The sequence below is a fragment of the Notamacropus eugenii genome, chromosome 3 (assembly GCF_028372415.1).
Source record: "Notamacropus eugenii isolate mMacEug1 chromosome 3, mMacEug1.pri_v2, whole genome shotgun sequence".
NCBI lineage: Eukaryota > Metazoa > Chordata > Mammalia > Diprotodontia > Macropodidae > Notamacropus > Notamacropus eugenii.
Window position 1 is genome coordinate 49,210,744 of NC_092874.1, and position 17,885 is coordinate 49,228,628.

Below are 17,885 nucleotides of genomic sequence, written 5' to 3' on the forward strand. Positions count from 1 at the left end.
AACTATTTCACTATTCAGATGTGACAACACAAAAATGTGTTGCATCTTAATAAGCAACTTTATCCAGGTTACAAATTCCTTCTTGGAAAGTCAAGAAGGTTTCTCGCACCTGCTGGAGGCTTTGCGGGTCAGCTGCTGTAGTTTTGATGAGATGAGCTGCAGCTTTTGCCTAACAGTCTCTAGCTCATGGATATCCTCAGTTGTCCCACCCCCATTCATCTCAATCAGTGGGGGATAACTTGATTCTTTTTTTTCAGTTCCTTCAATTTTCTGCTGGAGAACTCAATTTCTTGTTCCATCACTGGATGAGTCCCATGTGGTTGGCTGACCAAAGGACCAAAAAGATAATAATTAATTACTGTACACCACCTAAGTTTTTTCTTAAATAAATACAAAAGCAATTTCCTTCCATTTTAAGTAAAGCTCTAATTAAAAATTTAAGTAGTTTGCTTCACTATTTTCAGATGTTAGTTTGCTTCACTATTTTCAGATGTTACCCAGTATCTAGTCAAACAAATTTTATGACCACATTCCACTCAAACATTCCATTCAAAATACATAGTTACCAAAACGAAAATCTATACCTCATTGAGATTTTGATAGGATACTCTTCCAGTTTCAAAATTCTCTCCCTTCTCTTGTTCTTGTTTCTGAAGTTCCTGTATAATTTCTTGTGATCTCTTCCTTTCAAGTTCTAATTTATAAATTTCTTGCCTTTTCTCTTCCAGCTGCCAATGGAGGTCCTTCCATTTTTGACTGTAGCTCATATATCTTTTTTAGTCCCTCAGTGTTGGCCTGTTGTTCTGTGAGCAACGTCTTCCTATGGATTTGTCTATCTTTCTCTACCTGCTGTCTCATTTGCAAAGAGTCCAGCTTATATTTTTCAATTGCACCGACCAGCTCCACTATGCGGTTGTGCTTTTCATACAGCTGTTTCTGCAGATCTCTGAGCACTGCTTCCCCTGATGTGGATGCCTTATCCTGTTCATGGTCATCATCATCATGAGCCTGAAGCTGTGCATGTAATTCTCTTTCCCTTTCAAGGGTCTCTTGCATTTCCAGGATTCGAATTTTCTTTGATTCAAGTAGTCCTTGAAGCTCTGACTTCTGGCTTCGCTCTTCTGATATCTGGGCATCATACAGAGCTCCCTGGGACACTATTTTCTGTTGCAAATCACTCAGGAGTTGTTTCTGCTATTCCAAAAGTTGATTTAATTGAACATTCCTTTGTTTCTGACCTTCCAGTGAATATTTTAGATCCTTGCACAAAATAAAATGAAGGAAGACGATATTGTTACTACCCAATTTCTGATCCTAATAACACATCTTTTTTTAAGATACCAGTCATCAGTGTTAATCCTGACAATGTAAGAACTGGGAAACAAAGGTAAAAATGATTCACCCCGTAAAGCTAATAAATCATTTTTCAAAGCCAAAGAATATAAGTTAAAAAACGTGGTAGGACAGAATTCTTTTGAGAACATTTTTTTTATCCTTCTAAAGAGAAGGAAACATACAGTGGATATGAATATATATCATTTCTCCCCTAAGAATGGAATGGAAGAACATTTATTAAGTGCACACCACAGCCTAAGCTCTGTGCTGGGAATAGGAGCAGAAAAGTGAGCAGCCTTGCTCTCCAGGAGCTCACACTTGGACGAGGAGAGACAACTCATAAAGAAGGTTCGGCTGCAGCGAGGATCCTGAGGCACATCAGCAGAGCTGATGTTTCAAGGTCCTTTGGGAATCAGAATCCTAGTGAGCAGGGCTTGGGTCAGCACCACTGGAAGATGGTCTCCTGGCAGTGCACTTGGATCTGTTTTTCCACTGCTAGGGACTGATGGTCTCTCATAACACTTCTAAATCAGTATACTAGAATTCTCTATTACTAGGATAATTTTCCTACCCCTTTTTAGTGATAGATGTGAATGAATATGCTAAGGCTATCTTAGCGTATCAAGGCAGTGCAGTTTCTATTTTCCGACTGGACATGATAAACAAGGTTGATTATTTTCAGTTACCATCAATGTAATCAGGGTCAGATTCCACTCAACCAATGGAATCATATCATATATAATATAACTTAATTCAAGAATGATAATTCTGTTATGTGACTTCTCTGATGCAAAACTAACATGTTTTACTTTTTTGATGGTATACAGTTTAGATAAAATAATAAGTCAACATACTGTATGCTGCCCAACCTGTTGTGCCTAACAAAGACAGCTTTAGATGGCATGTTCCAAAAAGGCTTCTTACCCAAGCCAAGAAAACAATATAGAAGACTACAAACAGTGTAAAAGGAAAGGCCACAAAAAAAATCAGAAGTGAAAGTTGTGAAATTATACAGAACAAGCAAGCTTTAGAAGATAAGACAGAAGAGGTTCCCGCTCCATCATTCTGCAGAGGTGGGAGATTCCAAGTGTTGCACTCTGTGCTTACTTTCAGAGTTTTTCAATGTATTAATCAGTTATGATGATTTTTCCTCTTTAAAAATACTATTTTCTATGTGAGATGGTTCACAGAGAGGGAGTGGATTTCTGGGGGAATCCATCATAATATTAAAAAAAACCCAACCCCAAACTGTATCAATAAAAACTTATTTTAAAAAATGTTCAGGATCATTTAAAGATGAAAAGGAGCATACCTCAAGTTCTTCTCTTTCCCTTTCTTCACTACGTTCCAACTTGGCTTTTTCCTTCTCCAAAGCCCACTGAAGCTCTCTGGTTTCTTTCTGTTCATTGGCTAATGTATCATTTAACAAATGTACTTTTTCTGTTTTTTCTTTGGCTTCCATCCTAAAACAGAAACAGAAATGATCTTTAAAAAACAATATTTTGTCACGGCATTATACCAAGAAGGAAAATGCATCCTCCCCAGAGAAGCTACCTGTTGGCTTGGTGCCTACTGTCAAAGCTCAAATACGGACCATTTAATAACCTAATCATAGGGAAGGTTCTTGACTATTTATACCTTGTGGCTCATTTCAATTGTTTCACATATTACTCCCTTCATGCTCTCCCATGTCTGAAACGCATCTCTTCCTCATGTGTGCTTTGCAGAATCACAACCTTCCTTCCAAGCACAGTTTAGGCACCATTTTCCGCAGGAGGCCTTCTCTGGTCTCTTCCCTCTTTGTATCTACTTTGTCCATATCTTACAGTGAATAATCTGTAGACAAGTTGTTTCTCCTGAGAGGATGCGAACTTTTTAAGGGCAGGGACTATTTGATGTGTGTCTCTAGCACCTAGAATTGTGCCTGGTGTATAACAGATACTGAATAAATGCTTATTACGGTTGAAGATGACCTATTCAAGGAGCAATACCGGCTAACTACTGTCAAGTTATCATTTATTAACGTAGACAATACAACATGTAATGAAACTTTATACATTTCTTTAAAGTGCAATTTACTACAGTTGCAAATACACATTTTTTCCTGAGTATGGTAAATAACCATTATATAGCTATATATTTTCCTGCAATTTTTCAAAATAATGAGTTTTTCTTTAGGGATCCAAATTTCACTGATATTTATAAAAATGTCTATGTTTTATAGAAAATACCACCTTTTAAAAAATGTACATATAGGAACTAATCCCCACCCATACTAATCAATTCATCCCAAATAGGGCATAATCATTACCTTCAGTTACTTTTTAAAAGAAAGATAAAAAATAAATAGCTTTCCTAACACCAAACCAATGTATGAAGCTGGGGCTAGAAAAGACTCCTGGATTCAGGATTAGGAAAAACTACTAACGCTATGTTAGGTGAAACTGTTCACAGACATTCTATTTCAGCATACAATCTTTTCATTTCTTTCTTTTTTTTTTTCAGTATTGCCTTTCTCAGTACATGGTATCCATTGGCTCTAATGTTCTGCACTGTAAGTCTTCCCAAATGTAATTACAGAAAAACAGTCAAGATTTAGGAAGTCCCCAAGATTTCGTGCATCACGCTATTGTCAAACAAGCTCTAGGAAGACAGAGAATTTGGTATGTATAGCATCAGACATCCATACTGATTATTAGTGAGGTCATTCTGGGTGCATATCAGTGTAAGTGGAAAGGATGGGAGCACAGATGCCCAATCAAACAGAAAACTGACAGTAGGAAGCCCAGCACACCTGAAAGCTTCTAACTCCTTCAGGTGTTTGTGTTGGGCTTTGAGCGTCGTTTCGAGCTCCAGCCTGGCCTGTGTCTGCTCATCCTGGAGGTCAGCAGCCCTCACTCTCTCAGAACTGAGCTCTTCCTGTAGTTCGGCTGCTTTTTCCTTCAGTGCGCTCAGCTCCACCTGCATCTCCAGGATCTGAGCCTGCTTCTGCTGCATGTTGTGTTCTAAAAGTTCTAGAAAAGAACACACTAATATCTGTGAGACAACTGCTTAATTGCTTTTAGGAATAACTGTGTCACAGCATTACTTAATTTACAGGTCTGGTCTCTTCTATTTCATTAGCTTTATACTATTATTTACACTTTAAATTTTGTACCATTTCAATATTTTATTAGACACATGTGAAATGACAATGATCTGGGATTACTGGGTGAAATCTACCGCTCAACATTAAGAAAGTTCCCCATGTTATACTGAAACACCAGGAAGATTATATGGCTATAGAACAAATTTATGACAGGATACTCAAAATGAACACAAGTCAATTTATTAAACATACAACATTTCAAATAGAAATCATCTTTTAAAGTTTAAAATAATAATGTGAATAAAAGAATCTTTATTTTTTTCCATTCACCTACAAATTTGATTAACTTATGCTCACAATCCTTAACCTTGTACTCCATAAATAAGTTGCCATCTACGCAAAGTACTTGCATGGATTATCCATTTAACTAATGCTACAATTTTCAGTTTTAGTCGACTATTTCTTTTTTCAGTGCAGCGCCATTTTGTAGACAATTTCTGTGAACTTTACTATGATTCTGTAGAAGTTAAATCCAAATCTGTGCTTTTGTTCACGATACTTTCTTTAAAAACAAAAACACAAAACACACAAAAATTTGTAGCATGACATCAAAGTTGAAAAGAAAATGAATTTTTAAAATCCCTACCTAATTTAGAATGAAATACCTTAATAAAAATGGTGTTAGGACACAGAAGCAACACTAGCTTTTTGGCTACTAATGCTATATAAAACTCATATGTATTTGTCTACATTTTGAGGAACAAAATTTGACTTGTGATATATATATATGTGTGTGCGTGTGTATATGTATATATACATACACGTATATAAGCAATAACATGTCATGCATAAACAGTATTTTAATGAATACCAAGAAAAACTTCAAAAATAAATTCTGCAATAATAAAGCAATGGTCAATTAAATTTATGTTTAGATAAAAGGTACTTGTAAAATAAAGCATGAATTTGGTTCTATTATTGAACTCACTTTCATCTCCATTCTTAGTGGCAGATAGATAGATGGCTCAATAAATACCAACACATACATATGAATTTCATGTTACAGTAATGTAGATTCTGTTCTACACTGGAAAAGGCTGACAGGGCTGGCAAATTACTTTCAACAAGTGTGGATATAATCTGAGTCAGATTTCACTTTACTCTCTCTGACTTCATTCACCAATTTGCCACAAGAATCGCTACAAGAATCACTACAGGAATAGCTACAGGAATCGCCAGATCCCACTTTCAAGATGACGCCGTGCACCAAGTGCAGGGAGGGCAGTTGGGTGGCATTATGCTACTGTCTTTGACAAGTACTTTTTTGTCGGGGAGGAGACACTGACTTTAGCTGAGGTATATGGAAATCAATAAAATTAGAGACTCATACGTTTAAATAACAACATGACTGTGCTCATTGATCTAACGTAAAATCATCTTCAGTTTATTTTTTTCCCTAGAAATGAAGGGTACAGAATCTAAATGAATATATCTGGATTATCTATATGCTACTTAAAAAACATTTTTCGTGGATCTGAAAGGAATCTAAATCTATTTAAAGGAATACTTTAAATTTTGTACAATGATAGCACAAATTCTATTACCACACATGATTAAGATTAGATGTGAAATCTTTGTTTAAAGTAACAACTGTTTAAATCCCTGAATCCTTCTTTCGTGCGGCCATCAAGTGAAATGTGGAGAAGGAAACTTATTTATTATCTCATCCTGCATAGATGCAAAACAGGGAAAGGTGCTGACTTTACTCAGTAGCTTTAGTGTCATTTTCAATGAAATATTTATTCACTGGTAAATTTTTTGAAGCAAATACGCATTATTTTAATACTAATAAAATTGCTTTGGCTTTGATTTTGGATAGCTCTCTAAGAATAATACTAAAGTTTGAGTAATAGGAAATTTTCATTAACTGAGAAAAGGACAAAAAAGATTAAAATCAGGACTGTAAATACATACTTACATATATAGGCAAGCACACACGACACTACAACATACCTTGGCTTTGTGAATCACTCTCTTCTTCTCTCTTCATGGTCATTTTTTCAGTATTTATTTGAGCCCATAATGGTTGGATTTCGCTCAACAAGCTTCTTCTGTCTGCACTCTGAATATACTCCATGGCAGCTCTGCATTTAATGACCTATTTAGAAAGTGATGTAAAAATCCATAAACTGTATCCAACAGTGAGCTCCTTAGGGAAGGGAATACATATTATTATTCCAATCTACTTCTCCCATTACCTAGCACAGTGTTCTTTATAATGCATATGCTTCATGTTTGTTTAAATGCTTAATTGAAAAGACTATCAAACTAATTAAGAAGCCTCTCACTAAAAAAGACAGCACAAAATACTAACAACTTTAGGACTATGGGTTTCTGGTGTGCTTCCCCTTTCACACAGGAGTGGTTCTTAACAGTACTATGGCAATCAATGTCTTTTGCAGCAGTTTCTTTCAGTACCTGATCTTGTAATCTTTGCTCCAACAGATTCACCAATCCATGGACATCTCTCATAGGGAGAGCTGTCAAATCTGTCTTACGTATGGCTAGCAGAATGTTTTGAACTTCTAGATAGATTTGCTGAAAGGCATGCAGAAATTCACTTTGCCAATCTGGAGGATTCTCATGGGACTGAGAACTCTCATTAAGCTAAAAAAATATAAAATAATGTCAACTTTCAAGGCAGGGCATTTTTCATATGTTCTAAAAATGATCACATATTCATAATTTTAAAATGACAAATATTTAAACAAGCACTTCCAAAAATTGCACTTTTCAAGTATGAAATTTGCAGCAACTTTTACCAACATGAAGGACAAATCTTACTTGAGAAAACAGGGCTCACTGGAAAGATTTTTAAAATTCTGAAAATTCGTATGCTTGCATTATATTTTTGGTGTACCTCAGTTTCCCTTTGCACCTGCATTTTGGCAATTAAATCCACATCAGATGAGATTACGTTGAGGTAGATTTCTCTATCTTCCAGACAAAATGCAGAAGTTTGCTCAGTAAAACAGGCATCTCCTTCACTGAAATGTGGCTCAGTAAGAGCTAGCACTTGCACACCCTCATCATGGACCTCTCTCAGCAACCCCTGTAAAACAAACCCCAAAACCAAAGTGTTGAAATTGTATTCCTGTACTGGACAACTGAAGAATGAAACAGAAAAAGAAAGTGGTATCTGTGTTTCTCTCTAAGGAAAATCAAGCAGGGAATGGCATGCTATGCTTGCTGGGGGCTGAGTGGCATACACTGAGATCTCTAAAAGAGAAGGCCAGCGCAGCACTCAGCCGACCCCTCTTCCTACCAGCATGCTCCTGCTTCATTCAGCACATTGCCTTTTCGAAGCTGCACAGTGGCTATAAGTGCACAGGATATGGCTTTTGGGTCTGTAAAATCTATCCTTATTGCTGCTTTAATCATTATCAAAAAGGCAATAAGCTCTCTCCTGGGATCACAATTCTATGAGTCTCCTTACATAATGTAGTACTTATACCTCCTAATACACCACTGTGTCTAACACAGAAAGGATTTAATCTGATAGAAAGATATCAATTTATTAATACCTTTAGCATCTCTGGAGTTAAGGAATTTTCACGTTCTTCCCTTGGAGTGTCTTCAATATCAAATTCCTGGCTTTGTTGAAGACCGATACCTTGACTCCAATCTAATCCAGAGTCTAAAATAAATAAAAATAATTATTTAGTACGAATAAAAGCATTATAAATTTTATTTATTTAAATTATAAAAATGAAAGGAATTTTCACATAACAGACAAAAAGATTTCGAATATGCTATTGTGGAAAATGTAACAAAATAAAATTCTATCATGACTTACCACTAGAACACATTTCTCTACTTTGATAAAAGTCAGAGTGTATTGATCCAGGAACTGAAACTACCTATATTGGACAGAACAAACACATTTGAAAGAAGAGCTATTATTGTCTTGCCCAGTAAATAAAAATATCAGCTGGTATGTCTACATGTATGTATGTAAATGAAAAAGAATCTATCACTATTGCTGTAAGGCAGTTATTTTAAATGCACTTTATCTTTCTATCTTTTCTTTCTTTTGCTGTTGGACTTTGCTGGCAATATATAGAAATGCTGATAATTTATCTGGGTTTATTTTATATCCTGCAACTTTGCTAAAGTTGTTAATTATTTCAAATAGCTTTTTAGTTGATTCTCTAGGACTCTCTAAGTATACCATCATATCATAAGCAAAGAGGGAGAGTTTTGTTTCCTCACTATTCTAATTCCTTCAGTTTCTTTCCCTTTTCTTATTTCATGTGATATATCTTCAAAAAATGTTTGTTGAATGGAATTTTAAATTTTAACTGCTGAAGTAAAAACAGTATCCAGAAAATGGCACCAAAAGCTAAGCCCATACCTATATGTGGTATGTAGGTATATTTTACAACTCTTTTCCAAATAGCTCTAATTGCTCTTCAAAGTTAATAATCTATATACTTATTATACATAAACATAATAATATTAGGTGATATTTACACACTGTGATTATCTTCATCTTACAGATGAGGAAATTATGGCTCAGTGAGATTAAGTGACTTACCCAGGATCACAAAGCTCTTAAATGTCTGAGGACAGACTCCAATCTAAGTCTTCCTGACTCCGAGTCTCCACTATGATATGCTGTCATCAATAACTCTCACAGAGACATTTTCATTATACGTAAGCATTGTGTGTATACGTACATGTGTATGTATACGTGTGTGTGTGTGTGTGTGTGTGTGTGTGTTAGAATTCCACGAAGAAACATGAGAAAACCAAACATTAAGAAATGCTAGAATGCTGCTGCAATGATCAGAGATGGGCAGGTGGGGGATATAGCGATAAATAAAAAAGTACTTAGCATGTAAAAAGCATTAAGTAAAGTTTGAATAATGTAGAAGCCAAAAGGGAATGGAAATATATCAGGAATTCTAGAGGCCTAGAAAATAAGAAATATTTGAAATCTATTTGCTATCTCCTTGTAGCAAATAGTCCAACATTTCTGCTCTTTATAGTTCCAGCTCTACAACTTATTTCAGGTAGGAGTCAATGTAAGATAACTACACCTTCTTATCAGCTGTAACTTCAAGCTGCTTCTGAAGGTCTGTAATATGGTCATTTTGTCTACCAATTTCTAATTTTTTCTCCTGTATCATCTGGGTAAACTTCCCAAATACCTGATGATGGTCCTTTGTAGAGCTATCTTCAAATTCTTGTACCGCAAAACCGAGTCTTTCCGTTTCGTCCTGTTGACGAACAATAAAACACAATGGCTGGGGTTAGAATGGCATTTTCTGAATGATGTTCCAACCAAAGATTATGTAAATTAGAATGTCAAAATGCACAAGAAAAAAATGTGGAAGAAACAATGATAATGCTGGGTTTACAAAGAGTTTAGCAACAATCCTATATCCATTTAACTGAAGATGAAACAGAGACTTCTGGGCCCCCAGTCAAGCAGCTGCTCAGTGTCACAGCCAGAATCTGAACCCTTGCATCCTAGCTCCAAACCTAATGCTCTCTACAGTGCACCACATCACCATCCCACACTGCTGCTCACATAGATGGCTACTTGGTTTAAAAAAAAAAATGTGGTTAAATGCCTTCTTAAGCACTTTGCACTGACATAGTGTTCATGTATAACGTGTAATGGATCCGCATCTGTGCTTCCACGTCACAGCCCAGCTGTAACTGATGTCTCCCTGCAGCATTCACCTGGAGAAACCTCTTCTCCTGCTCGAGGTCCTCAAGGTGCGCCCTGCGCTCCTTCTTCTCTATTTCCAGCTGCATGTGCAGTTGCTGAAGTTCTTCATTTTTGTTTTCCAGCTCCTCTCTAAATTGCTCCAATTGTTCCTCTAAGTTCGTGATCTGCATGGTCAAAATGACAAACAGAAACGGAAGAAAGAAGTTCTTTAGACACAATGTTGATTTCCTAAGAGATCCTGTGGAAAAGATGTACGAACAGTGTTCAAAATTATATCTTGAGTTTAGACATGACTGGGTGCTAAGAAACAAATAAAATATGGGGGCTGGACCAGGAGGCTAGATCCCTCCTGGTTCTAATATTGTGCAATTGAAAAAAATCACTATAGTTTTCAGGCAACAATTCTAGTGCACAGATTATTTTTAAAAAGAAGTTAAAAAAGACTCTCCTCTTGTATGACAAACTAAGCACTTTTAAGCTACTAAGTCCAGAGCAGATAAAATTGAGCACAGGCACCTCATGACCTTGTGACAGAGGCGCTACCCTTTCCTCATTTTTATAAATTTGGAAACTGAGGCTGAGTTGTATAATATTAGGTGCTCACAATAGTCCTGTAAGAAGGCTAGGACATGTACAATTACCTTATTGCAGATAACAAAACTAAGTCAGTCAGTTAAAGAGATTCGAAAGTCACACAGACTAAAACCCAGGTCCTTCATCCCCCAGGGCCCAGTGCTCTCTCTACTACGCCACACATCCCATGGTTGCCAGATGAACCTTCCTCAAGTCAATCTGTTCAAAAGCCTGACCAGATCATGGAACGAGGTCCAAGCACCTTATCACGGTTTTCACAACCCTCCATGACATGCTCTGTCTCCCAACAGTTCCCTTCTTCTCCACTCAATGCTCCATCTAGACCAGATGACTTAGTATCCTCTTCCTATGCCTTTGCTTGACTATTTCCTGTTCAGGATTCTCTTTCCCCCTTTACCTACCTATCAAAATCCTGCCCATTCTTTCATGTCAAACAATCAATGAACGTCTGCTCTCTGTTAGGCCTTGGGAATACAAATGCCATGAATAAAACAGCCTTTCTCACCAGCCTCTTTGAAGCTGTCCTTGATACCAGTGGACACTGACCCTCCTCCACTGGCACTTACTTGATGAGACTGAAAAGTTTTTAGAGTACATTATTGTTATGAGTGTAACTGTCTTGTGCTTCCAACAACATGCTATTTGCCCCTCGGAGAACATTACTGAAAGTCAGCCAACATTTATTAAGCACTTCTACACTGAAAAAGATGCTGGGTTAGGTGCTGCCACTGTATCTTCTTTGTTGCCATAGCCCCTGTGATTTCTAGCACAATTACTTTGCAAATAATAGGAACTCAATAAATATTTGCTTAACTCAATTTAGAGTTGAAATATAGTTCTTTCTGTGATAAGGGATAAGAATATGATTGCACGTTTTAAAATTTTAATGAGATGAAACATTTTAAGCACTGTACAAAAATAGAACTACATATTTTAGAAAACTATTAAGATTACAAAGGAAAAATAAACATAATTCGGGTTTTAACTTCTAACACAAAAGAAGAGGTGTAAATTTTTATTGCTCGGTTACTATGATTTTGATTTCTACTTTAGAATGAAGAAATTATTAGTAGAGCAGTCCTTTAATGGTCAAAATACAGGCCACCAGAGGATATAGCTAAAACCCCTAAAATGAGGTCGAAAGGTGAGAAACTGAAGGCTAGAAGGGCCTTCAAAGATCATCTAATTCAACTTCCTCATTTTGCAAATGAACTAACAGGCTCATCGAAATGAAATGATTTGCCCAAAGTTATAGAGGTAAGTGGAAGAGCTGGAAGTGTATTTTTGCTTCATATCATTTTGCTTCATATCTAGCTCTCTTTCTGTCACACAAAGTTTTTTCTGTTTTATCATTAGTAAGGACAGCCAGAGATCTGTTTACCACTCCTTCTCTATCCCTGCCCCAGCATGAAGTGGCTTGCAGCTTGGAATTGGGTTTCCTGAAAGGAGGCTCCTTGGATGGACAGCGTGAGTACATCAGAGAGGTCTGCACCGTCCTTCCCTCCACATTTTCACCAGGGAGAAGGTGATCCACCTAACCCTCACTCCTTTCCAACAGCCTCAGCATGAACTCTTTTTTTTTTTTTTTTTTTTTTTGCTCTTTTGAATAACTTTATTTTGGGGGAGTTCCTTATGCATTAGGAACATACATAAAATGAACACACCACTGTTGACAAACAAAAACAGCATTTAATTGTTTCCAGCTTTATAAATTTTTAAAAGTGATTTAGTTATAAAGTTTAGATATCTCAGCAAGTATCACCTTGCAGGACCATCATCACATTTAAACCATAGACTCATTGTTAATGGAAAAAAACCTCACACTGCAACTAGTTAACTACAGTATTTCTAAGCATAATCACAGCTGATTGAGTGCAATGTGATCTACATCTAAATTCATATGGATGTCACACAGTGACAGCATTGAAACAAGTAACATTAATGACCTCCAACATATATAAGTTGAATTAGACTGTTCAAGCTGAATGGAATGTTGGAGTCAAAGAGAAATGTAGTGGAATTCCGATTGTCTAATAGGACTTAAAACTGTACATTAGAATGGTCTGGAACCAAATACTGGTGGGAACCTAAAAAAAAGACTAGCAGCAACGGATACATTGCTCTTCACAAAAGGCTGAAAAAATTTCTAGTGAATGAGGACAGTTTCATTCTTGAGAAAAATGTAAAGCCAAACATGAACAAACATATTTGTTTTAAAATTAGCCATTTTAAGGCAGGGCATGTATTCAGCTGTTGCAGTTCACAAAATGGTTCTTTAATGAAGTAAATGTAAATAAATGCTGGAATGCAGAATTGTGTCACAACAAAAATGTTATTTTTGAGAGACACTTGAATCACTTGGAATTGGCAGCACCTTTCTGCTAGATTGCACCAAGTACCAAGCAATCATTTGGGACTCTACTAATTAAAATGCCCAATGCTGTGAAGAGTATTTCCACTGTGCAGAGAACCCCAACTTGTGACAATGGGAGTTTGCTGCTATAGCCAGAGCTCTTTTACTGAACTAAAACCTAACTCAGAATAACAACATAGATGCCCCACCCCACCCCTTGCTCAAAGCATTAGGAACAGATACTGACAGGCACCTAATAATACCTAAGGGTACATGCTGCTCTTCTCAAAAATTAAAAAAATTAAAAAATAAGAAGGGCAAAAGGAATGGGAGGGAAGAAGAATAAAAAAAGAGGGTGGGGAGGAGGCTAAAATAGAAAAACTTTGAAAATGGAATGGAAAGAGTTTGGCTCTTATTAAGGTATTAGAATAGTAAGATTTTAAAAGCAGCTAAACTGGTTGCCAAGCAGATGAAAACAAAACTGGCTGCAGAGTCCAAATATAGCTTACCTGGCATACATAGAAATGAAGACTGTAGCACACATCAATAGAAGGCTACATGCTTATGACCAACACTAAGGGGGTCATTAGGTCAACATAGGATAAACATGGCTTGCACTTCTCACAAATCATTCACAATTATAGGAGACCTAAAAAAGACTAATCAGGCACACACAGTGTCTTCTCTTGGCATGTAGTAGTAAAACTGATTTCACTAGGTCAAGGCCTCTGACAATTTCACCTATCCTCCAAACCAAACCCATTTGGTTCTATTAGAGCCACTAGAAAGGACTCCTATGCTATTAACTCTTTGAAAAACCGTTACCTTTTAATGCATAAATCCTGAATATTGATTTTCTGGCACAGCCACAGTTTATATTCCTGGCTCTAATGCCACTGTTTTAAAGTAATACATTCAGAATTCACAACACAACTTCCCACACAGGTCAATAATAATGCAGGCAACAAGGAAACCTGTATCTGGACCATGCTTGAGGGGGTGGTACATTATTTCTTTGATTTTTTTTTTTTTTTTTAGGGCACCGCTATGAAAACAAAAGAAAAAAGTTTTACCTTGTCCCAAAAATAACCACACTATTAATACTAAGAACCATTAGGAGTCTTTCATTAAACCAGAGTTCACACAAAACATACAATCACTATTTCTCAGTAGTTTAGGCTGCAAGTGAAACCACTATGCAAATATATACAAAAATAGCAACTCTATGGACACAAGAGTCAGGGCTTACCCCTACACTAAATACAAACCCTAATGCAGCCTGAATCTTTCTACTAGTTCCTATAAGCTAACATCAAATCTAATAACTTTTTATGCTATTAAAAAGTTGTATCAAGTTGATCCCTATTACCGTACAGTTTATATGAAGCTGAACTACAAGCCCCGGTATACTGTAATTATATTTGCTCAGAATGAACAAAAAAGATGTGCCCAGCATCAAGTCCATTTAAAATCTTTCTATGTTTGTAAGGATTTGGTTCAAATTCTAGTTCACTGAGCAAATCAGACAAGTCTGAGCAGCTCTATTAGTGTTCTTAGCAATTCTAATCAGCATAGGTTCTAGAGCATCTTCATCAAACCTATACAAACATTGGTCCATACAGTCCCATTTTTTTTCCTTATTTTATCATTCATTCTTTTAAAGACCAGTTGTCACTCAGGAAAAATAAGCATGAGCTCCACTGTCTTTCATGGTTATATGCAAATTTATGAAACTTGTAAGTAGTGCAAGCCACAGTCTTTCTCAGAGAGAGCAGTGTGCATACGGTACACGGGGCAGGTGCAAAGCCATACAGCAACATCATTGTGGCTGACAGTGATTACTGGGAATGGTCAGAACTGGATGTCAAACACAATTTTATCTTCATAGAGGGCAATCACCAGCATGATGGCAAACCCAAAAAGTAATCCAAAATTCTGAAGAATAAATTGCCCCACAGGACAATAGCCATGTTCTTCATTGTCACCATCACCATGCAGCATTTCTGGAAGCATATCCACCAACGCTACGTAGAGAAACATGCCTGCAGTGATGGCAAAGATCCAGAGGGTGATGTTATTGGCATACTGACCCACAGCTGTACCAATAAGCATACCTATGTAAGCCATCATGGCAGAGAGAAGGTTGTACACAATAGCCTGCTTTACTGTCATACCAGCTTTAAGGAGGACTGCAAAATCACCTAATTCATGGGGAAGTTCATGGCAAAAAACCGCAATAGAAGTACTAATGCCTCCAGTCAATCCAGCACTAAAAGCTGCTCCTATTGCTAAGCCATCACTGAAGTTGTGGATGCCATCCCCAATGATAACCATCCACGCTATGTTAGCTATTCCAGTTTCCTTCAGATCTGACCCAGAATGACAGGGTCCATGGGAATGATGGGGATGTTTGTGGTGCCACTGATGATTGTGCTTCCTCAGCACAGTTTTGCTTTCCTCGTGGTTGTTATGTGCTGCACAATGAAGATCATGCTCATGGGCAGCATGTACACCATCACTGTGAGAATGGTCCATAATTTTTTCCTCTTCTACACAAAGGAAGTTCTTAGGAGGGGATTCTTGTTGGCCTTCCAAATCTGTCAGTTCAGTTTCATTAAGTCGATCTTCAGATACAACTGAATCATCAGTTCCTGCAAGAGGCTTGAGCTGAAGCCAGTCGGCATCAGGGGTATTATTTAATTTGTGATCGGAAAGCTTCCTTCCAATAGTTGACTCCTCTGCTTTCTGCTTCATAAACCATTTCTGTTTTCCCCTTTCTTGTTTGTAATGCTTAAACATCCTTATACAGTGTTCAATGATAAACAGCAGATAAATGCCTCCCAGAGCTACAAGTCCTTTCAATACTGCATCATATTCTTCCAAAAACTCTGGATTTTTTGTTTCATGTCCATGAGGATGCCTGTGCCCGTGTCCGTGTCCATGTCCATGTCCATGTCCATGTCCATGTCCATGTTGATGACTGTGGTCATGGCCCCCTTGTGAATGTGGAAGCAGATGAAGAAGTGCATCTCCACTCATTGTTCCCACAGCCAGTGCAACCAAGAACGTGAGGAGAAATTTGAAGCATCCTTGGTTAATTATGGGAACCAAGATGACACCTAGCAGTGACAGTAGGCTTATGAGCAATCAAGGAAGCTTCATTGGTTGATAGAGCTGTGAGGGATCTTCTAGTTTTTCACAGCAAGTAAGAATGGTGCTCACAACACTCCCCTCAGCATGAACTCTTAAGGGTAGCTGAGTGCTTTCTTAGCACTGCCTCATTTATTTTGTGTTTCAGCTCCCTATTAATCAACATTCTGGCCTTTCCTGAGGGGTCATTCCTCTTGGCAGAGAAAACAGAAGAAAACTCAAGTTGAAAAGTTCTGTTTTCTCTTATGATCTCAAGTCACCCTGAGCACTGGTCCTCTTCTTTTATCTGCCTCTTTCTTCTAATACAACTTCAAAAAAAAAAAAAAAAAAGAACCCACTGCCAAACAACTTTTTTTTTCAAGAACCTTAAGTCAGCCTCTCAGATTGTTTTGAGTTTTAGTGTTTCTGATAATATTTTCTTAGCATCTCTTTCTGACTGGTTTTCTTATAAATTATTTCTAATTCACTTGGGACTATCAGAATAAACATCAATTTTGAATTTTTAAAAATCATGTTTCTTTATCCCAAGTGGTCTTTCTCTCTCAGAAAGAAAAAAATATACTGAATACATACTGAAAAAAAATTAGAAAATTACTGTATTTTTATTACATAAATAAATTGTGGAAGTTCAATCATGAGATAGTTTAGGAAGGGGTGAGGAGTGGGGATATTCACATAGTAAAGATACTGTTAAAGTAAGTTCACAGAAAAGACAAATACTACTTATTAAAAAAATCACAATTTCTAAGCAAAACCTATTGCTGCACAGTGATGTATCTTTAAGAAGGCAAATTAAAATTTTTTAGTTAACATGCTGAAGTATTTTAGACAAAATCTCTTAAGTTCAACTGATGTTTTTAAAATAATAAAATAATTACAATATCAATTTTTAAAATTAAGAATTTTTAAACCTCTTTCTCCTTTCTATCTAAAGCTTCTCGTTCTGCCTGTAATTGTACTTCGAACGGCAGTGCCGTTCCAGTGCCCAGAACAGTGTTTTGAGCACTGCGTGTACTAAATATTTGTTAAATTCAAAACTGGTTATTTCCTCATCCTGTGAACCTACCATGCTAGATTTAGAAATCTAGAAAACCACAAAGGTCATAAAGGCTATCCCCTTTATGTTACAGATAAGGGAACTGAGGACAGAAGGATGAAATGTCTTTCCCAAGGTTATACTGGTAATTAATAGGAGAAATAGAATTGCAGAATTGAGGTAGGAATAGGAGCAGAAAATCCATCAGTCCAAAATAATAATACAACTAGATAAAGAAATCAACTTCTAGTACGCTGAGAGCCGTAAGTAGCAAGAAATATCTCTGAATGTCTATGGTTTGGCCTTGGTCTCAGCCCGTAGAGTAAGCCACGCTGTCAAAAGGAAACTGATGAGGCAAAGTGAAAGAATTTGCTCTAATACATTCTGTACCAGTGATCACCTTTAAGTTACTTAACAACAACAACAAAAAAAAACCCAAAACAATCCATTCCTTAAACCATAGTAAGGAGATGGGAGCTACTTCTACAATGGTCAGAAAACTGACCATCTAAGCAGTTGGTCTTCGAACACAAGTATTGTCTCCTAAGAATCTTTCACTCTACAAATTTATGTGAGTTGAAACCATCAC

General features: G+C 36.9%; 1 protein-coding gene, 1 long non-coding RNA gene and 1 pseudogene across 16 annotated transcripts in view; all 3 read right to left on the reverse strand.

The window, feature by feature from the left end:
• Window positions 1–17,885, reverse strand: part of LOC140530917 (uncharacterized) — a 1,083,438-nt gene that overhangs the window by 783,972 nt on the left and 281,581 nt on the right. The window lies entirely within an intron of this gene.
• Window positions 1–17,885, reverse strand: part of LOC140531012 (uncharacterized) — a 72,481-nt gene that overhangs the window by 4,015 nt on the left and 50,581 nt on the right. Inside the window, 12 exon segments of the mRNA XM_072650213.1 lie at window positions 110–324; window positions 585–743; window positions 745–1,260; window positions 2,648–2,798; window positions 4,130–4,349; window positions 6,437–6,581; window positions 6,902–7,090; window positions 7,344–7,535; window positions 8,008–8,120; window positions 8,280–8,343; window positions 9,526–9,705; window positions 10,175–10,327. Coding sequence (XP_072506314.1) covers window positions 110–324; window positions 585–743; window positions 745–1,260; window positions 2,648–2,798; window positions 4,130–4,349; window positions 6,437–6,581; window positions 6,902–7,090; window positions 7,344–7,535; window positions 8,008–8,120; window positions 8,280–8,343; window positions 9,526–9,705; window positions 10,175–10,327 — 2,297 coding nt within the window.
• Window positions 12,427–16,265, reverse strand: LOC140530914 (zinc transporter ZIP10 pseudogene; annotated as a pseudogene).